This window comes from Taudactylus pleione, unplaced genomic scaffold (genome assembly GCF_031769625.1).
Source record: "Taudactylus pleione unplaced genomic scaffold, aTauple2 ptg000211l, whole genome shotgun sequence".
Lineage (NCBI taxonomy): Eukaryota > Metazoa > Chordata > Amphibia > Anura > Myobatrachidae > Taudactylus > Taudactylus pleione.
Window position 1 is genome coordinate 730,835 of NW_028284613.1, and position 23,112 is coordinate 753,946.

The 23,112-nt window shown below is 45.2% G+C and overlaps 1 protein-coding gene across 7 annotated transcripts in view; it reads right to left on the minus strand.

Moving 5' to 3' along the window:
- Positions 1-23,112, minus strand: part of XIAP (X-linked inhibitor of apoptosis) — a 70,017-nt gene that overhangs the window by 25,309 nt on the left and 21,596 nt on the right. For 2 of the 7 annotated variants that reach the window (XM_088478190.1, XM_088478196.1), the window contains exons 1-3: positions 23,028-23,051; positions 4,716-5,602; positions 2,020-2,119 (exon numbers count right to left, since the gene is read on the minus strand). In XM_088478190.1, coding sequence (XP_088334316.1) covers positions 2,020-2,119; positions 4,716-5,580 — 965 coding nt within the window. In that variant the 5' untranslated portion in view covers positions 5,581-5,602; positions 23,028-23,051. Of the gene's footprint in view, positions 1-2,019; positions 2,120-4,715; positions 5,603-20,951; positions 20,996-22,924; positions 22,980-23,016; positions 23,081-23,112 lie in introns of those variants that run through there. The other 5 variants (XM_088478192.1, XM_088478193.1, XM_088478191.1 and 2 more) reach the window with 4 other exon arrangements.

Genomic DNA, 23,112 nt, shown 5'->3' on the forward strand with positions numbered 1-23,112 from the left:
CTAGCTACAAAAAGAGAGAAAACAATGTCTTAGGTTTCTGAGGAAGGACCCCGGCGTCAGAAACACGTCAAGCAGGTGAGGAGAGCCCTCTGGATGGACAGATACTAAACCCTTGCTGCCACTTACCCATATAGGATTGCTGGTTTCCGGGACCATTGTGATTCTTCCGTCCAATACCATCTGGATGGGTATGCAGTTTATGCAGTAAGGCAGACTGTTATTCAAGGAGATACCACTGAATGAGGTTTATATAATTTTGTTTTTTTAATGAAATGTGAGTATAATGTGTTAATAAATTGTTAACCTTTTTTCAACGGTGTTGCACTACTGCCTTTTCTCTCTCTTTTGAGGTTACAAGTATATGAGGATAGTGTGAAGTCTATGGAGTTAAAAAATAAAAACCATCAAGCATGCTTGGAACTATACTTTGAAAAAGGACGGGTTGTATTACTGTTATGACCAAGTTCTTACATCTGGCATTTATCTAACCTAAGTAAGACATTGTTTTCTCTTTTTTTGTAACTTGATGTGAAATGTATTATTTGTCCGATTACTAGTATTCCATGTAAAACCAATTAGCGCTACATGGACACCGTTCTATTTTATTTTCTGCACATATTGGGAAGTGGTAAAATCCCTAGGTGGTCAAAAGCTGCTGATAGGATCTTTCTGTGCAAGTTCTTTATTCTTTTGACATACACTATAATGGACAAAAGTATTCAGATGCCTGACCATTACACCAACAGGGACTGAAATGACATTGTATTCATATACATATACTCTTCTAGGAAGGCTTTCCACAAGATTTTGGAGCATTTCTGAGGGAATTCGTGCCCATTCATTCTATAGAGCATTTATGAGGTCAGGCACTGATGTTGGACGAGAAGGCCTGGCTCGCATTCTCCATTCCAGTTCATCCCATAGGTGCTCAATGGGGTTGAGGTCAGGGCTATGTGCGGGCCAGTCAAGTTCTTCCACACCAAACTCATCAAACCATGTCATCATAATTATTGCTTTGTGCACTGGGGCAGTCATGTTGGAATAGAAAAGGGCCTTCCCCAAACTACTGCCACAAGGTGGGAATCATAGCATTGTCCAAAATGTCTTGGCATGCTGAAGCATTAAGATTGTCCTTCACTGGAGATAAGGGGCCTAGCCCAAACCATTAACCCTCCTCCACCAAACTTCACAGTTGGCACAATGCAGTAAGGCAGGTAACATTATCCCGGCATCCGCCAAACCCAGACTCGCCCATCTGACTGCCAAACAGAGAAGCGTGATTTGTCACTCCACAGAACACGTTTCCACTGTTCCACAGTCCAATGTCTGTGTGCTTTACACCACTCCATCCGACGCTTGGCATTGGACTTGGTAATGTGAGGCTCGCATGCAGCGGCCATGGAAAGCCATTACAATAAGCTCCTGCCGCACAGTTTTTGTGCTTACCTTTAATGCCAGTGGTGGAACTCTTCAGCTATGGAATCAGCAGAGCGTTGGCGACTTTTACGCCCCATGTGCCTTAGCAGTTGTTGACCCCGCTCTGTGATTTTACATGGTCTTCCGCTTCGTGGCCGAGTTGCTGTCGTTCCTAAACGCTTCCACTTTCTAATAACAACACCACTTACAGTTGACTGTGGAATATCCAGAAGGGGTGAAACTTCACAAATAGTCTTTATTGCAAAGGTGGCATCTTATCACAGTACCACGCTTGAAGTCACTGAGCTCTTCAGAACGACCCATTTTGTATCACAAATTTTTGCAAATAAAAACTGCATGGCTAGGTGGTTGGTTGTATACACTGGTGGCAATGGGTCTGATTGAAACACCTCAATTCATTAATTAACAGATGTGGCCAAATATTTTTGTCCAAATAGTGTATATCCACATTCAATAATACTCAAGTGTTAACACCTTTCCATTTTCCCATTAAGACCATGGCACGATGAAAGCCTCAAAGGGATTTCTGAATAAGCCAAGGTGGTCTATCAAATAATTATACACATCAATTACGTGTCTTACCCTGGATACCACCTGGCATGTAATTCCCATGGATCATCTTTTACTTTCCAATCTTTTAATTCCCCACCACAATAAAAGCATCTTGTTGTATCCTGGTCACCTATAGTACAGAGAGAATATGTATTTATTTATTAACAGTTATTTATATAGCGCACACATATTCCGCAGCGCTGTACAGAATATGTTACTAATGTGAATAACTGCACATATGTTAGAACCTTTATATTGATTGTTTCTGCACAAGTCTGCCAGAAATTCTAGTGTGTACTACAAAATGTGTCTACAATCTTGAGACTAATGTAGAATAACGCAGGTGCTCACTGGATATAGGTATATTTTATTTTCTCTGTAAAATATGCATGCCTGTACTATGCATAAATAGTAAAAAATGTGCATACATGGCCGAACAGAAACTTACTTATAGCGGTCTCTCCTTACGCCTGTGGAGGTGGAACCCTACATGTATATCTGTTGTCAAGTATATCAAGCGCTATGGGTGTTCAACATATGTACATAAATGTGTTGTTTTCCATATTTGCATTCTTATTTATAGGTGGACCTACAGTATATTCACTGAAATAATTATTTACTTGTTAATCCAAACTTCGTTTTACATGAACAACTTATATTGGCTGGAATGTGGAGCTTACAGTCATATAAAGTCTAACATCAAAAAAGTGTGTGTCTAGTGACATGTTTCTCCTAGAGCAGTGTTTCCCAACCTCTGTCCTCAAGGCACACTAACGGTCCAGGTTTTAGTGATATCCATGCCTGAGCACAGGTGGTTAAATCAAAATAATTGCAGTACTAATTAACACACTTGTGCTCAAGTATGGCTATCCTTAAAACCTGGACTGTTAGTGTGCCTTGAGGACCATGGTTGGGAAACGCTGTCCTAGAGTGTGTGTGTGATATATAGATATATATATATATATATATATATATATATATATATATATATATATAGCCAACTCAAAAAATGCTAGGCAGCACTGTTTACGATGAATACTAATGAATGCACATTTGCTATTTAGCTGCTATAAAACCAGGAGTGCATTAAGGGAGAATAGCAGAGCTGTTGTTGATAACCCAGCACCCAGGGAATGTGAATTACTCTTGAACTAGGGGACGGCCCATCAACAACAGCTGTGCCTGTCAGAATTGTATGCACCACACTAGTACATTGTGTACAAAGCTCTTTGCCACTGAGGCATCACTGTTTTAATTGCTTTAAATATATGGATTGTTCACCCACAAACAGAAACACAAGTCCTTCACATTTGTGTATATCATTTCACTGTGCATGTACTTGTTTTACTAGTATACACCGTCATGAGAACTTTTATAGAGTTTCGGACCTGGTGGAGAGGGAAAGCAGCACATCACATGTAACAACCATTTGATTAAATGTAAACAACCTAAACTAAACACAAAACCTCACTTACAGTATTTGATGGAGTTTGTTAATAAGTATTCTCAAAACTTAGTGGTGGTCTTAAACGGCTGCAAAACCATGCATCAATGATATACTTTCTGCTTAATGGCCTTCAGTTATAGAAAACTAGGGGGAATTCCACTTTCACACAAAAACACCAGTCAGTATTTATCCAGTCTTCTCTCCAAAGTCCAACTGAAGAAAGTCTTTGAGCTCAATTCAATTCAACACAAATTGAATAGCGCCAGGACAGAGCACCCGGAGCTATTCAATTCAGCGGGCTGTTAACCCCGACCAAGGATTTCTTCTCGCATCCCTCCTGGGGTGCGAGCAGAAATCTGACAAAACTACAGGCGCGATGCTGTTTTCTGCCCTTAGCGCTGCAGAAACACCATCGCCTCGGGAAGTTTAGTCGGAGACTGCCGGTTCTCGCGATTAAACCCCATGTTTAAAGGCGCGAGAACTGGCATTCTCCGACAAAACAGTGTGCTGAATTGAATAGTTCCAGGAGCTCCTTCCTGGCACTACTTAATTCGCGTTGAATTGAATTGAGCCCTTTGATCAGCTAATCTGATTAACGTAAACACTCTTCCCTAGACTAGCAGTATGGCTGGTGTCTCATTAGTTACAATACAAAGGGGGAGATTCAATTCAGCGGGAGTTGAATAGAACCAAGAGGGAGCTCCCTGCGCTATTCAATTTCCGCTGAAATGAATCACCCCCTAAGATTGTAGAACACTGATCAATCTCAAAGGGGGCAATTCAATTCAGCAGGAATTGAAAAACGCTGGGAGGGATTTGAATGCACTATTTAGTCTGACTAATGATTTCTTCTTCCATTCTCCTGAGGTACCGGCCGCGAGGCTGTTATCCAGCTTAGCGCGGCGCTAACAGCCTCGTGCTCAACACTTTCATCGGAGAATGCCAGTTCTCCCGACTAAACACCCAGGTTAAGGCGCAAGAACCGGCATTCTCAGACTTAACTGCTTCCCATTGGAGTAAACATCGTGGTTAATTGAATAGATCTGGGAGCTCCCTCTCGGCGCTATTCAACTCCCGCTGAATTGAATCGCCCTCAAAGAACATGTGTGTGTGTAGCGTAGAAAATGTATTGTGATTAAGTTGGTTGCTTGGCAGCACTTGACCAAAGTCACATTCCAATGATAAATCTTCATGCATAGCCTTTATACAACTGGGAAGACATTTACACTACATTAAGTTATGTATTATTGCTGCAAGCATAAAACAGTTATGTTCTCACCAGTACTGTAGAATCCAGCCCTAGCAAGCTCCTCCTTGTTGAGTGCATAGGAACAGTCAGTAAAGCTCTCAAGTCGAGCTTTGTACTGACTCATAGCTGAATGTTCAGGAACTTCAGAACGTCTTCGTGTACTGCTATACAAATTATTGGACTCATAAGTCACATTCCCAACGTCTCGGCCCAAAACAAAGAAACAGTCAGGAAAATGTTTGCGGTGTTCTGTCCACGCCTCATCGCTGGGTTCCCAATTCATCAGTTTTCCTCCACAACAGAAACACTTGACTTGGTCACTGATGCCAGTGTAAAAAAGACCCGCACTTGCCAACTGCTTTGGAGTTAAGCGAACATAAAATGGCCAATTGGCAAAGGTCCTAAGTCGTTCTTCTTCACTGCACATATTAATATATCTAGGGTACTTGGGTTCCGATTCATCAACAACTCTTCCTGTCCTTAACAAGAAATCAGCTTGAATTTCAGAACTGGGTTTCTGGTTAAAATCATTTGCTGCACAATTATTTACTAGGAGTGGATCTGAATTCTGACTTGTAGGTGCTTGAGTTTGTACACAATCACTTCTCAAATTAAATGCATTAATGAATCTGCAGTTTGGGGATATTTTTCGATGCTTGCCAATTGCGGTGTCTCCATGTTGCCAGCCTTCAACCATAGCTTTACAGCTAAAGCACTCCACAAGGTCTTTGATTCCGGTATAATAGAAGCCAGCACGAGCCAGGGCTGGAGCGGAGACTGGAGAACCACTTGGGAAATTGATGAATGATGCAATTCGATTTGACTCCTCAGAGTAGTCCATCTCTACCCCTGTGTCATAAGCTGCATCTGGTGCTTTCGGACAATTACATGTCATGTCCTCTTCAAAAGGTAAGTATCTACATAGAACAACAACAAAAAATAGAAAAATATTTAAATAGCAACGTCACAGAAATAACCTGAATTGAAAATCAGTAATAAAATTAAAAACTTCAACATGCTGCATATCAAAAACAGTGCTTTCAATGAAGCCCATGCATGTTTGAGACACTGATGCTGGGGTACACACTGGCGAACATATCGGCTGTTCAACTGAATGGCTTATAGTACATTGGACGTGTCGGCTGGTGTGTACCAGAGATACATCTGAAAAATGTCGTTCACAGACATATCGTGTCTGCTGTGCAGCACAGTCGATGCCCAATATATCTGCAGATTCGTGCAGCGTGCTCTGTGTACGGGTGGTCAATTGTTATGCAGGAATTTAGCACACGACGTACATTATTCTGAGCGAGAATGCAAGGGAATAGCCGCGTTAAGTAGCTTCTTCCATGCTAAGTGCTGGGTGCGATGCAGTTAAGGCGCATCTGGCACTTGTGACCAGCCCCAAAGCCCTACTTAATGTGGATTTTAACCCGTTTTATATAGACATATGGCATTAATATTGCCACGCAGCTGGTACCATGAAAAATATGGGTATAATACAGACACCTGCCGGTAAGTACCCTAACTAAGCCTCTCTCCCCACAGCCTAAACCTAACCCTCCCCCCTGGTGCCTAAATCTAACTTCCCCCCAGTGCCTAACCCCACTACTTACCGTCGGAATGCCAGAAGCCAGTATGCCAGCGCCGGCATCCCGACAGCCGGGATTGAAATTACATCCCAGATCAACCTATTGCCATCCTAAGTAGTTAGAGAGCATCCTTGATGGAACAGCATCTGACGTGTTAGCCAGAAGCAATGTTAATACCTGCGGACTGGCAGGGGAAATGTCAAATGTTGGACACAAATTTTATATTTATCAGATATACATTAATATTAATACATTATATGCAAAATAATAAATTTGTAACCTAAAGGTAACTTGTAAGGAGAGTATTGTCATCCAGGGATAACAAGAGATATGGTAAGAACTTACCTTTGTTATCTTTGTTTCTACGAAGTCCATAGGGTCCACAGGGTTGACCTTGGGGTATAGCTGGATCTGGATCCACGGGCACCACGCAGTTAAAGCTTTCACTGCTCCCACGATGCACTTGGGTCCGACCTCCTCTATACCCCGCCCCCGAGCCACAGGTACCTCAGTTGGTAAGCAGCCAAGGCCGGAGGAGGAGACTAAACAGAGAGAAGGAAGACTGGAACACACAAGAAACCATACTCACAGAAATGGGAGACAGAAAAACCGGTGACCAGCCACACAGACCATTTGAAGCCAGGTGCGTCAGGGCGGGCGCCCTGTGGACCCTATGGACTTTGTAGAAACAGAGATAACAAAGGTAAGTTCTTACCATATCTCTTGTTTTCTACTTCAGGGTCCATAGGGGGTCCACAGGGTTGACCTTGGGGATGTCCCAAAGCAGTACAACTAAGGGCGGGGATGCTCCTGTGCAGAAAGGAGAATCCTGCACCCTGAGAGGCAAAGGTGTCAAACGCATAAAACCTCAAAAACGTCTGAATTGAAGACCAAGTGGCTGCCTTGCACAGCTGAACAGCGGAGGCACCACGTCTAGCAGCCCAAGAAGGACCCACAGACCGAGTGGAATGAGTCTTAACAGAGGCTGGAACAGGTAAACCTTCCTGTATATGAGCCTCACAAATATCAGAACAAAGCCAACGGACAACAGTTTGTTTGTTGGCAGGCCAACCCCTCTTATGAAAACCAAAGAGGACAAACAAAGAATCGGACCTTCTAACAGAAGCAGTCCTGTCAACATATAGTCTGAGAGCACGGACAATGTCCAACGAAGCCTCACTAGCTGTAAGATCAGGAGACTGAAAAGCTGGCACCACAAGTTCCTTATTGATGTGGAACTTAGAGACTACCTTAGGCAAAAACTCAGGACGAGTGCAAAGCACTGCTCCGTCCTGGTGAAACATCAGAAAAGGGGGACGACCGGAAAGCGCCCCCAAAACTGACACCCTCCTGGCAGAAGCAATTGCCAGGAGGAAAACGGTCTTAAACGTTAACCACTTGAGTTCCACCGACTCAATAGACTCAAAAGGAGGACCCTGCAGGACCTGAAGAACCACCGCCAAGTCCCAAGGAGCCACAGGAGGCACGAAGGGAGGCTGCATTCAGAGAACACCCTGGAAAAAAGTGTGAACATCTGGCAGTGTAGCGATCCTTCGCTGGAACCACACGGACAGCGTGGACACATGCACCTTCAGGGAGGCAAGGCGCAAGGCTAGGTCCAAACCTGATTGAAGACATTCCAAGATCATAGAAACTCGGAACACCTGAGGATCATAGTTTCTGGACTCACACCACTGAAAGTAAGTGCACCACACCCTGTGGTAAATCCGTGCGGAAGCAGGCTTGCGGGCCCTGAGCATGGTACTAATAACCGAACCCGAGAAGCCCCGAAACCTTAAGAAGGCTGTCTCAAGAGCCACGCCGTCAAAGACAGCCGACCCAGATCTGGGTAAAGGCAGGGCCCTTGAGACAGTAGGTCCTGACGCTGAGGAAGAAGGTACGGAGCGTCGATGGAGAGGCTCCTCAGATCGGAGTACCAAGGACGTCTGGGCCACGCTGGAGCAACCAGCACGAGCGTGCCGCCGTCCTGTTTGAATTTCCGCAGGACCCAAGGTAGCAGGGATATCGGAGGAAACAGATACGCCAGGTGAAACTTCCATTTCACCGACAGCGCGTCTATCAGACATGCGCCTGCTTCTCTTGTCCTTGACCCGTAAACGGGCAACTTGTGATTGTGACGGGAGGCCATCAAGTCCAGCTCCGGCAGCCCCCATCTGTCCACGAGTAGATGAAACCCCTCTGGGTGAAGCGACCATTCCCCGGGATGCACGTCGTGACGGTTGAGGAAGTCTGCCTCCCAATTGTGGACTCCGGGGATGAAGACCGCCGAGATCGCTGGAATGTGGCACTCTGCCCAAGCAAGATTCGAGACACCTCCGACATCGCAGCCCGACTGCGAGTTCCTCCCTGGTGGTTGATGTACGCCACTGTGGTGGCGTTGTCGGACTGAACTTGAACCGCCCTTCCTTGAAGAGCGGTGCCGGATGACTGCAGGGCCCTGTACACTGCCCGCAGTTCCAGGATGTTGATGGGGAGAAGTGCTTCCTCCGCAGTCCAACGTCCCTGAAGTGACAACGAGCCTGTCACTGCCCCCCAAACCCGGAGACTAGCATCTGTTGTGAGCATTACCTAGTCCGGGATCCAAAAGGGGTGCCCCTCAACCAGATGAGCTGTCTGAAGCCACCAGGCCAAAGACTGACGAACCTCCGGGGGCAACACCAGCATCTGAGAGCGGATCCGGTGAGGTAACCTGTTCCATTCTGATAGAATCAGCCCCTGCAGGGGCCGTGAATGGAACTGGGCAAATTCCACCATGTCGAATGCCGACACCATGGACCCCAGAACTCTCATTGCCGAATGGACCGACAAGCAGCAACTGCTCAGGCAACTGTGTATCTGCAGCTGTAGCGCCTGGAACTGATAGTGATGATGAAGGATAGCGAATCTCAGATACCGCTGGTGCGAAGCTGCTATCGGAACATGGAGATAGGCATCCTGGATATCCAGGGACACCATGTAATCCCCAGGTTCCATCACCAGAATGATGGAACGTAACGTTTCCATCCTGAATTTATAAACTCTGAGGAATTTGTTCAGAGACTTCAAATTGAGGATAGGGCGATGAGAACCATTGGGTTTCTGCACCAGAAACAGAGTCGAGTAGTACCCAGTCCCTCATTGTGATTGAGGAAGGGGAACAATGACCCCTGCTTACAGCAAGGACTCTATAGCCTCCTGAATCTGTAAAGCCTTGGTTTTGTCCTGAGAAGGACTCGTGCAGAAAAACTGGCGGGGCGGCCTGTGCCGAAAAGACAGGGCGTACCCCTGGGAGATCACTTCTCGAACCCAGGCATCCGTGGTGGTATTGTGCCAGCACTGGGCAAATTGAAGAAGTCAGCCTCCCACTCTGGGGTCCCCCAGAGGGAGGCCCGTCCCATCAGGCAGAAGGTTTATCTTCTTGTTTGGAAGCAGGGCGCCTGGCACTCCAGGCCTGCTTCTTGGGTTTAGAGGCGGACTTGGTTGCCGACTGCCTCAGAAAGGACTGACCTGTCGAAAAGGACCGAAAAGCAGAGCTCCTCACCTTAGTAGGTGCTGAAGCCGAAGGGAGGAAGGCAGACTTGGATTTAGCCAGAGTATCCACTATTTTGTCCAAGTCCGGACCGAATAGCAACTCCCCAGGCCCTTTTTAGAATCCGCGTCCGCCCTACAGGACCGCAGCCACAAGGATCAACGAGCCGACACAGCTGCAGCCGACACCCTAGAGGTCAGCAGACTAGCATCTAACAACGCTTCCCCAATATATGCAGCCGCGTCTCTCATTTGTCCCACCAACGCCCTCTGGATATCCGGAGCATCGTCCGGAAAGGTATCTTCCAACGCGTTGGCCCAGTTCTCAATGGCCTTAGCCACCCAAGAGATGGCCATGGACAGAGGGGCCACAGCTCCAGAGAGGGAATAGATAGACTTTAAACAAGTCTCCACTTTCCTGTCCATGGGATCCTTCAGAGAAGAGATAGACGGCAATGGCAACGTAGCGCTCTAAATTAAGCGGGTGACATGGAATGCACCGCCGGTGGGGTTTCCCATTTCCTGCAATGTGCTTCAGGAAAAGGATAATTAGACGCCAACCTTTTCTGGAATCTCTTACTGGGCAACTGCCAGGCCACTGCCATATGATCCGTCAATTGGTCAGACAGGAGAAAAACATTCGAAGTTACCTTAGCCTTTTTAAAATTAGGAAACTTCGACCTAGGAGCCGGCGCATCATCTTCTATATGGAGGATAGCCCGCACCGCCCTAACCAATGCCGGCACATTAATGGAGGACTTAGTCTCTACCTCCTGGTAGTCCTCATGAATCTCTCCATCATCTGACGACACGTCCGACTCCGACAAATGCGCAGTCAGTGTACCCACAACAGGACGCTTAGATGTCCTTGGTGGCACATGACTTTGCAACATCGACTGAAACGCTGAAGATGAGGCCGCCAGACTCAGTACCGAGCTGGAGAGAACATCTACCCAGGGCGGAGGAGCCGACTGAGGCAAACTCTGAACAGGCACCACAGACTGCTGCGTCACAGGGGGAGACTGGACATACACAGGCAGCCCCGTATAGGGACCCACAGTCCGGGATCCGGGGGGAGACTGCAAAAACTGCGGAATACCTGGGCAATGGGGGATGTTCGGCTGGGGCAACGCCTGAGAAGGGAGCGTTGTTGGGACCGATCAACGGTCCGCAATAGACGCCAGAACATGGGAAAACATCGCCCAAGGAGGGTCCTGCGATAGGGGGTTTAGAGGGACCAGGTACCAGCTGGCACCGTCCGCACAAACCACCCGGAGATAAATCTTCCCTATCCACTCTTGCAGAACAGCGTCTGCAGGAAAACAACACATGAGCCCCGGAGCGCTCAGTCTCCTCATCAGACATGATACAGTGAATACGTATCACCAGAGGAATTACGGTGTTAACACCCGCGCACTCACCAGTATGCAACACAAACAGCCCAGATATGGTACTTTGTAGCACACAACAGTATGTGACTGACCTCACAAATATGTGATTTATATAAATGAGGTTACCAGAAAAACGTCCTTCCCCCACACACCTGCCGGGCCTAAGGAGAAGGAAAGGTATAAGCTGACAGTAAGGAGAATAAGTCACAGACAGGCAGCACTAGCAATAGTCACATACAATGCAGAAAAGTTAGTACTCACTGCACCATTCGCTACAATCAACCGCCGAGATTCAGTGTCCGGGAGGGCTATAGCGCTGTGTACACTGTCCTTCAGCAGGGGAGAGGTACACAGGGGGACCGGTCCACTTGATACCGCCTGGGAGTTCTGCGATGCCTGCCAGTAAAGATGGCCGCCGTAGACCTCAGAGGAGGAGTGGCCGAGAGATAAGAGCAGCTCAGAGACGCCAGACTGCGTGCTGAAAGGCGTGCTGAGCTGAGGAGCCGCTAGACAGGGAAGACTGCCTCCCCTGGCTAGCAATTAACCCCCGGGTTGCTGGTCCCGCTTCCAGCCTACTACCCTGGTGGTCTAGCGGTCGCGCGGGGTATTCCTCAGAGAGGGGGAGCCCGCCGCCGCTAGCGCCTCCGGTCTGTCCCCAGAGACCGGAGGCTTCTGACTGCATGTAAAGTATCCCCGGCGTTACCAGCATTACCTGTTCCCCGGCGATCCAGCAGCAGCCACGGAAGTCCCCAGAGCCCGGCTAGTACAGATTCTGGGGTCCCGGTGTGATCCCCAGATCTGTACTGGCGTCGCGGCACCAGCGGGGAATAGAAGCGGCAGCGTGGACGTCCTAAAGGACAGTCTGATGCTGCCGCTCTAATAGTGTAAAAAAGAAAGAAAAAAAGAGAAAAACCTTTAAAATAAAGCTTTGGGGCTGCTCCTGCAGCCCCACTGCAACAGGGTGACCCGACTCCGGCCGGGCACCAACTAAAACTGAGGTGCCTGTGGCTCGGGGCGGGGTATAGAGGAGGATGGACCCAAGTGCATACTGGGAGCAGTGAAAGCTTTAACTGCGTGGTGCCCGTGGATCCAGATCCTGTGGACCCCCTATGGACCCTTAAGTAGAAACGTTCAGTATTCCAGTGCAGGGGATGCCAACACTTAGAATACTGGCGCCGGAATCCCGAAGGTAAGTAGCGGGGTTGGGGGGAGGGTTAGGGTTAAGCACATTTGAATGCCGCAATCCCATACCCATCCCTGTCATCCAGTAGCGCTGGGGGTAACAGTGCAAGGTGCTACTTGCTGAATTACTAAAGATACATAAATTGTACAAGGGAATTGGTGACTGTGATATACAATCCCAGTAATTGTAAACCTGCATAGAGAACAAGTACCTGGTGCTGATAATGTCTGGCATGTGTTATATAATTACTGCAACCAATATTTGCTGCACCTCATCATTTACATTTTGCAAATACCTCCAATGTTGACCACTCCTCTACCTGACCTTCTTGATAATGAAGGTGACTCTTGCCTAACATAGCATACTGAGGATACATATACAGTCAGGTGCATAAATATTGGGACATTGACAGAATTTTCATATTTTGGCCTCTATTCACCACCACAATGGCTTTGAAATGAAACAAACAAGATGTGCTTTAACTGCAGACTTTCAGATTTAATTTGAGGGTAATTACATCCAAATCAGGGGAACGGTGTAGGAATTACAACGGTTTCTATATGTGCCTCCCACTTTTTAAGGGGCCAAAAACTATTTCATGGACAGGTGTTGGCTATTCCCTCGTTATTTCATTATCAATTAAGCAGGTAAAAGGTCTGGAGTTGATTCTAGGTGTGACATTTGCATTTGGAATCAGCTGCTGTCGACTCTCTGAATATGAGATCCAAAGAGCTGTCACTATCAGTGAAGCAAGCCATCATTAGGCTGAAAAATCAAAACAAACCCATCAGAGAGATAGCAAAAACATTAGGTGTGGCCAAATCAACTGTTTGGAACATTCTTAAAAAGAAAGAACGCACCGGAGAGCTCAGCAACACCAAAACACCCGGAAGACCACGGAAAACAACTGTGGTGGATGACAGAAGAATTATTTCCCTGGTGAAGAAAAACCCCTTCACAACAGTTGGCCAAATCAAGAACACTCTCCAGGAGGTAGGTGTATATGTGTCAAAGTCAACAATCAAGAGAAGACTTCACAAGAGTGAATATAGAGTGTTCACCACAAGATGTCAACCATTGGTGAGCCACAAAAACAAGAAGACCAGATTAGAGTTTTCCAAACAACATCTAAAAAAGCCATTACAGTTCTGGAACAACATCCTAAGGACAGATGAGACAAAGATCAACTTGTACCAGAGTGATGAGAAGAGTATGGAGAAGGAAAGGAACTGCTCATGATCCAAAACATACCACCTCATCAGTGAAGCATGGTGGGGGTAGTGTCATGGCGTGGTGATGTATGGCTGCCAATGGAACTGGTTCCCTTGTATTTACTGATTATGTGACTGCTGACAAAAGCAGCAGAATGAATTCTGAAGTGTTTCAGGCAATATTATATGCTCATATTCAGTCAAATGCTTCAGAACTCATTGGACAGCGCTTCACAGTGCAGATGGACAATGACCCGAAGCATACTGCAAAAGCAACCGAAGAGTTTTTTAAGGCTAAAAAGTGGAATGTTATGCAATGGCCAAGTCAATCCCCTGACCTGAATCCGATTGAGCATGCATTTCACTTGATGAAGACAAAACTGAAGGGAAAATGCCCCAAGAACAAGCAGGAACTGAAGACATTTGCAGTAGAGGCCTGGCAGAGCATCACCAGGGATGATGAAACCCAGCGTCTGGTGATGTCTATGCATTCCAGACTTCAGGCTGTAATTGTCTGCAAAGGATTTACAACAAAGTATTAAAAAGTGACAGTTAGATTTAGGATTGTTTAGTTTGTCCCATTACTTTTGGCCCCTTAAAAAGTGGGAGGCACATATAGAAACCGTTGTAATTCCTACACTGTTCACCCGATTTGGATGTAATTACCCTCAAATTAAATCTGAAAGTCTGCAGTTAAAGCACATCTTGTTTGTTTAACTTCAAAACCATTGTGGTGGTGAATAGAAGCCAACATATGAAAATTCTGTCAATGTCCCAATATTTATGCACCTGACTGTATTACTAGGGACAGCGACATTTATCATTTTGCTTTACCCTTCTGTTAAAAGTACACAAGCTAAAATACACTTAGGGGGGTATTCAATTTGGAGCGAAAAGTCCATGCTGGACTTTTCGCTCCACATCAGAGGTTTTCCGGGGATAAAGTATTGGGCGCGTGCCCGCTTCATCCCCGTATTCAATTAGGAATCAGAAAAAACGGGAGCCGGAGGAAAGGTAAGTATCGCCAAAAAACTGGAATTTTCGGGAATTGTTCCTGGGACCCCCTAAAGATGTCTAGACATGGGGGATCACTATGGGTACCCCCATTTTTGCCCGCTTTACGAAGTCGGGGTTTGTAATAGCCGCGGCAGGTGCATAAATGCGACATTGAAGAAGGGGTGAAGAATAGCACTTAGTTTTTTTTGTTTGTTTTTTTAAACCATTTTCATCAAATTTGGGGTACATAAAAATATGCTTACACCCATTTTCAAGTCCCTAAATTTATTTTTCAAAATTCAAAAATGCACCTGTCGCTACTACCCGCATTCTGTATAACACCTGCCGCATACTTAGGAACCCCTCTGGAATTAATTTAGGAACTTTAGAAGTTTGTCCCCCATTTTTTTTTTCACCCCAAAATTAAACTTAATTTTTGGGGTTGTCCCGATTTTTTTTTTTTTTTATTTTCAAACTTTTTTTGACACAGACTTTTTTTTAGGGAACATTCCCAGGGGTGCAGGCTATTTTTTTTTTTTAAGCCTTAACCTCTAAACCCCAATTCTGCACTTTTTTCCGCCAGGTAAAACATAGTGAAAAGTTATTCCCGTTTTTTTTACAAAGACTTTTCGCACCGGCTAAAAGTCTTTGTAATTGAATACGGGGATAATTGAAACATGCGAAAATGACGTCATCGGCGATAATTTATCGGCGATTCCGACTTTTCGCAGCCACATTGAATACTGCCCTTAGAGGCATATGTATCAAAGTGATTTTTATATAAAATTATGCAGAAACTAGAGTTTCTGCATAATCTTATGTATTGTTGCTATGTACTAATAACACAATGCAGGAGACATCACAGAAATCTCCGGCAAAGTGCTAAATAGCACTTCAGATTACAGCCCCCATCATCATCAATGGGGTCTACGATCTGACCCCTATGTACTAAACTCCAAAAAGCAAAGCTTTTCAGCGTTTAACTCAGGCAGTTTATATTATATATTCAGATGGTGTAAACTACTGTAAGCCTATGGAGGCTCTAGGAGCAGGAGAGAGTTCTTTCCATCTCTCTCGCGCATCCCCCACCCGGTTCCGGAATCGGACACTCTGCGAATGCGCAGTGTCAGCTTACCCTGGAGAAGTCTCTCACTTCTGTGAAAGACTTCCACAGTTTGTCGGGGATATAACTCGCGTGGACAGTGGTTACTGCAACCACTGTCCCTGCAAGTTCCCGGTAGTACATAGGGGGTATATTTTCAGTAACAATGAAAATATCCCCTGCGAGATGGATACATAAGTACTGCGATTATTAGTAGATAGACCCAGAAAAAAAATACATCATGGGAAATGTATTTGGGGTGTGTGGAAAATAGCATTCACTTCCAAATGTATCTGACTGTGTGCAATTATGTTCTCATCATACCTACTGTGTCCCATGTAATCCAGCTGAATGGCCTGCTGTCTGATTTGAACTAACAGGACTGCCAAAGTTTGTAACTGTATCATCATTGGACTTCACAGTAAGCTTTAACTGTTTAGTATGTCTCCCCTCCTCGCTCTCTGTCCTTGACTTCGCTACCTATTTCACATCTAAAATTTATGCCATACGTCACAACATCATATCCAACCAGTCCACCAGCTGTCAACTTTCTCCTTTCCCGAATCACCCCTCCACCATCCATTTTACCGACTGACATCCTTCTCCCCTGTATCTGGAGAAGAAGTCATGGCCCTCATCCGGTCCTCCCCCCTTCCACCTCCCCCCTTGAACCTATTCCCTCTCGCCTCCTCCCTCTGCCTGCTCCCATCTTGCCCACCTCCTTAATCTCACCCTCTCATCAGGCACTGTCCCTTCTGCATTCCAGCATGCCCTTGTCTCCCCCATTCTTAAAAAACCTTGATCATAATATTCTAACTACCGACCCATCTCTCTCCTCCCTTTTTCCTCTAAACTCCTTGAGCGCATTGTTTACAACCACCTTTCTTTCCTCACACTCCCTTCTTGACCGTTTTCAGTCTGGCTTCCATTCCCTCCACTCCACTGAAACTGCCCTCACAAAAGTCAGCAACGACCTCCTTGCTGCCAAATCCAAGGGCCATTACTCTCTGCTCATTCTCCTTGACATCTCTGCTGCTTTTGACACTGTGGACCACCCACTTTTGCTGCAAATCCTTCACTCCTTTGGTCTACGTGACACTGCCCTCTCCTGGCTGTCCTCCTACCTCTCTGACCGATCCTTCTCTGTTTTCTCTCATGACTCCTCCCCCCCCCCAACAGCCTTTTTCAGTAGGTATCCCCCAAAGTTCTGTCCTTGGACCTCTCCTATTCTCCCTGTATCCCTCTCTCTTCTGACTCGTATCTCTAACAGTCTCTCTGCTAGCTCTTCCTGGATGTCCCAGCGATTTACTAAACTTAATATGTCTAAGACTGAGCTAATCATCTTCCCACCCTCCACCATAACCTCACTTCCCACTATTTCTTTATCTATTGATGGCACACCTATCTCATCTAACCCCAAAGTGCGCTGTCTTGGAGTTATCCTGGACTCACCCCGGTCATTCAAACCACATATCCAGAACCTCTCACAGTCCTGTCATTTTAATTTCATAAATATTTCCAAGATCAGACCCTCTCTCACCCAGGATGCTACTAAAACCCTCATACACTCACTGGTCATCTCAAGATTGCACTACTGTAACCTTCTCTTATCTGGCTTCCCCAAATCCCATCTCTCTCCTCTCTAGTCTGTCCTCAATGCTGCTGCTCGGCTCATCTTCCTCTCCAAACGCTCTACATCTGCCTCCCCTCTCCTACAAGGCCTCCACTGGCTCCCCTTCCCTTTCAGAACCCAACTCAAGGTTCTCAGCCTCTCTTAGAAAGCCCTCTCCCAATCTTCTCCCATTTATATCTCTGATCTAATCTCCCTTCACTCTCCTGTCCGCCCTCTTCGTTCAACTAATGCATGCTGCCTTTCATGCCAACTGATTACTTGCTCTCACTTCAAAGATTTTGCCTGTGCTGCTCTGCACCTTTGCAACTCTCTTCTCCCCATCAGACTCTCCACCTCTCTACAATCATTCAAACGGGCTCTCCAGACTCACTACTTCATTAAAGCCTTCCAGCTCTCATCCTAACTTGCTGCTATATGCGCCTTCCTCCCCGTCTACCCCATCTGTGACTCACCTGTTTGTTTGCCCTTCCCCTTTAGAATGTAAGCTCTTATGAGCAGGGCCGTCTACCCTCTTGTGCTTCTCCCTACTTTACTTTCATCTACTTCTTACTCCCCACTAGGGCACCTAACACGGTTGCTTAAGCTCTGCTGCTTATGTGGGTGTTATGGTCGCTAATGTAGCAATGTATATTATCCTTGTCCTACATTCTATTGTATTGTACTGCAAGTCTTTGGTCACGTATTTGCTTATATATTTTGTAAGGCGCTGCGGAACACTTGTGGCGCCATATAAATAAATGATAATAATAGATATTATATAGAAACTATCAGGACACTGTTACTGAAAAGTGGGTAGATCTAGAGTTGGGTATAAGCATATTTATTCTTAAAAACAAGTGCTTGTAGCGCTCAGCCTATCCTTGCTGTAGTATCTTAGTATTATGTGTTGCATCCTATAGGAGTGCTACTAGAATATTAGAAAGGAGGTGGTGTTATTATTGCTATACTGGTGGTGATCTAATGATGTACACACAAATGTAATAAAACAACTTTACTTAATGAAGGAATGAACAATTGTGTATCACGCAAATGTAAACATGCTGAAAAGTACACAAGAATGCTAAACTATTAAAGACAGAAATAATACACATATGATATAAATGTTCTTGGCTTAGGAGTCAATTGTGGATCTGTATATTGTCCACTTAAATCGCACTATTGCAACTGTTTGGAGTATTACATATTGTATGTCAATAAGTCGTATAAGGGAAAAAACTCCAAGGTGATCAGAACACTGAAGTTTGAACAGATCGCGGCGTCCCGCTTATCTATTTTTTTTCTTCTTCACTACTCAAACAATAAAAAAAATTCTCACTCATCCATTCTTATGTAAAACAAATTTTACACTTGTGACACTTTATACTTAAGGAGGGAATTGCATTAGCTGCGGGCTTTACCACACAGCTCAAGCTCTCAGGGAAAGTGCCTGGAATTATTCAATTAGTGGCCCGTGGTCAGCCCAGAGGCAGCACATAACGCAGATTTCTGCTCACACCCCCAGGGGGCAAACATTGGGGAAATCCTTATTTGACGGTAAAATGTTGGGACACTATGCATAAACACTGGTACACACCTGCCATTGAATAACAATGCATTTGGAGGGGGTTAAATAGTATAATTTGGCAACTAAAGTCATTTTTCAGGTGATTTTCTCAAAAAAGTTCAAATACAGGTTAAATGATATGGGACATGCATGGTGAGGGATTGTATTAATGGGAAATTGCTCATTGACCTTGCAGATGGGAGCAAGTGTTTTTCCAACATTTTATAAACTTGTACAAAAACTCTGAAAAATCACATAAAACATTTTAATACACCTCAAAAATACTGAGAGAGACTAATTTACTGAATAACATTTGCTGGCTATGATTTGACTACCTATGTTTTGAATTTAAAAATTCACCATTTGACCCCTTTTAACATATAATACTTTGCTTATAGCCACTAATAGCCTAAGGGGGGTACTTATCAAAGCTGGGAGAGAGAGAAAATTGTGAGATAAAGTACTAACCAATCAAGTTCCAAATTACATCTTGCAGGCTGTGTTTATAAAATGATAGTTAGGACCGATTGGTTGGTAATTTTTTTTTACAATTTTATCTTTCTCCCAGCTTTGATAAATACCCCCTAATACTGTTCTACTATCTTATTTGCCTTTTATTTTACTATCTTAGGGGTCTATGTATTAATAATCCAACTCACAGTGAATATTTAAAAATTTTAATGAAAATATCCAGGCTATGCACTAATGGGAACTCGCAGGGACAGTGGTTGCGGTAACTGCTGTCCCCATGAGTCATATCCCCTGCATTTCGGAGAAGTCTTTTAGAGAAGTGAAAGACTTCCCCGGGGGAAGCTGACACAATGCGCATGCGCCCAGAGTCTGCTTCCGGGACTGGCCGGGGGCTGCAGGGGGAGAGATCGAAAGATCTATCTCCTGCACCAGGAGCCCACATAGGCAAACAGTAGTTTACTTTACACCATCTAAAGATGGTGTAAAACTACCGGTGCTAAACAAGGAAAAGCATTGCTTTTTAGTACATAGGGCTCAGATAGTAGTCCCCATTGATAATAATGGGGACTGAGATCAGAGGGGCCAATTAGCATTTTGCAAGAGAATTCTGTGAAATCTCCTACATTGTGCAATTAGTACATAGGAGCGATACATAAAATTATGCAGAAACTGCAGTTTCTGTATAATTTTATGTAAAATATGGCTTGATACATAGGCCCCTTATTTGCCGCTTTTTCACAGTAATTTTTCCACTCTTTCATGCACTATACTTGGGTCGCACATTGTAGAAATAACATGATACATTGCTGCAATCCTCACACATGGCTGTTTACAAATGAATAACTACTACTGTCAAGCCACTTCTCTTGGTGTAAGGCACATGTATTGCTGCTCCTACCTGGTGTAAAATTAGTGCATTTACTACCCGCTCAGACCTGAACACATTTTGACATTTGTCCAGCTCTGCAACATGCACAAAATGTGTCATTTATTCAACATTTTACACATACATTTTTAGCCAAAAACAAGACCAACTCTACATCATCCCTAAGTTGTCTGCTGTGGAGAAGAAGAATGTCACCACCAATATAGGCAACTTCTCATCTATCTTTAGTTTCCAAAACTTTCTTGTACAGTACATATCTTATACCACTTTCAGACAGAAAATGGCAAAAAACACAGATTTTATCCGGCATTTGCGTACCGGGTTGTTTTGCCATTTTGCCTGACCCCCCTTCAGACAGAAAAACAAATGACCGGGTTAAACATTTCAACCCGGTAATTTGCTGATTTACACAGGTATTTCTTCTGTCTGAAAGGGTCAACCTGGGTCTAAATTCCCGTCTCCGACCCAGGAAAATTCCTGGGGCGAAGTCCCGGGAATGTAGACCCGGCATGACCCTTTCAGACAGAAGTAGTACCCATTTTACCATTACCGGGTTGAAGCGTTTAACCTGGTAATTTGTTTTTCTGTCTGAAAAGGGTATCAGATAGCCCCCTTACGAAATCACTGGGTATTTACATATTGCAAATAACTATATTCCTGACAAAGTCAGGCCCACAAGTCACCTAACGTAGCACTTCTGAAAAGCCCTTAGAGTTCATCTGCACTGTACCTTCCTCTGCATCTTCAGACCAAAATAGTATTTCCTAGGACTTCTGTTTCTGCAGGATAGACTGCCACTGAAAATGGCAGAAACATATTGGCATGAGCAGGGCTCCACTATGGAGGAAGGTTGGGTTAGATGCCACTAGTGTCAGAATCCCGCAAATACAAAAACACCAGTAAAACTGGATGTCAAATGCAAAAGCAATTGGTATGTGATTGATAACTCTAGTTTTAGGTTTGTTTGATAAGTCAAGGCTGGTCACTTAATTGACTCCGGTGAGTTTATCAGATCGCAAACTATAATTACAGCTCGCAGTAACCATCCAAGATTTCTGGAGGCGCCTGACATCCAATTAAAAATTTTTAGCGGCAACTTATCATACAATAGTGAAATAAAAATAACTTACATCTCCATTATAACAGTACAGGAGTGCCCTATGTGATCAAATACATACAAATGAATAGCTAAATGTCAATATTCCAATTATGTCTTTCTACATGAGAGGGTTGATAGCTGTAAATGTTCTAACTGACAAAACTGTTATTTAATAAATGTACTATCATTGAAGGATCAGAGAAAGTGAACACCAGCTTCCCCCAGACACAATAACACACATACATTCTGACAGTGTAACAGGCACAGAGCACATTGCCCAGCACATACAGCTGCAATTCTCAGCTCCCCCCCATACACTACAATAACACACATACATTCTGACCGTGTAACCGGCACAGAGCACATTGCCCAGCACATACAGCTGCAATTCTCAGCTCCCCCCAGACACTACAATAACACACATACACTGTCAGAATGTATGTGTGTTATTGTAGTGTCTGGGGGGAGCTGAGAATTGCAGCTGTATGTGCTGGGCAATGTGCTCTGTGCCTGTTACACTGTCAGAATGTAACAGGCACAGAGCACATTGCCCAGCACATACAGCTGCAATTCTCAGCTCCCCCCAGACACTACAATAACACACATACATTCTGACAGTGTAACAGGCACAGAGCACATTGCCCAGTGCATACAGCTGCAATTCTCAGCTCCCCCCAGACACTACAATAACACACATACATTCTGACAGTGTAACAGGCACAGAGCACATTGCCCAGCACATACAGCTGCAATTCTCAGCTCCCCCCCCAGACACTACAATAACACACATACATTCTGACAGTGTAACAGGCACAGAGCACATTGCCCAGTGCATACAGCTGCAATTCTCAGCTCCCCCCCCAGACACTACAATAACACACATACATTCTGACAGTGTAACAGGCACAGAGCACATGCTGTCCGCTCGCGGCGCCCGGCATCACTACGATCGGGATGCCGGGTGCCGGTCTCCCGGCGTCGGGGAAATGCGGGCGTCTACATCTAGACGCCCGGCATTTCACCCTTGCCGGGAAATTACAGTCGGGAAGCCGGCTGCCGGTATTTAGGCAGTCGGCTTCCCGATTGCTTCCCCATTGCCCAGTGCATACAGCTGCAATTCTCAGCTCCCCCCCAGACACTACAATAACACACATTCATTCTGACAGTATAACAGGCACATTGCCCAGTGCATACAGCTGCAATTCTCAACTCCCCCCCCCCCCCCCCCCACCAGACACTACAATAACACACATGCATTCTGACAGTATAACAGGCACAGAGCACATTGCCCAGCTCATACAGCTGCAATTCTCAGCTCTGAGCAGTATACAGTATAATTCAACCTTACTGCGAGGAAAGTGATGTTACCTGTTAGCACAACATAAAAGTAGATATCGGTAGAAGTACAGACAAAACACAAAAGGGAAGGGAAGAAAATCGGATGCAGTGCAAACAAATTACAATCCCCGAGACCTTATGTAATTAATGTTGCTTCTACTTGAAGCTTTGATTTTGCATAACTGGTGATCAGAAAATAAAAACACAGCACTGTTTAGTTATTAGAGATAAAGACACACAATGCATAGTAATGGAACCCTAATTACAGCGGTGCCCATCAGCAGTTCCTATGCCAGATGACAAGTCATGTGCGGGCACATACAGCAGACCCAGGGATAGACGGAAGACAGACACACACCCGTCAGGCACCTGCAGCATCTGGAGACACCGACTTCCCATAACATAGTGTAGCACTTCCTGACTGACAGCATGGCGTTACGTACGTGGGTCTCTC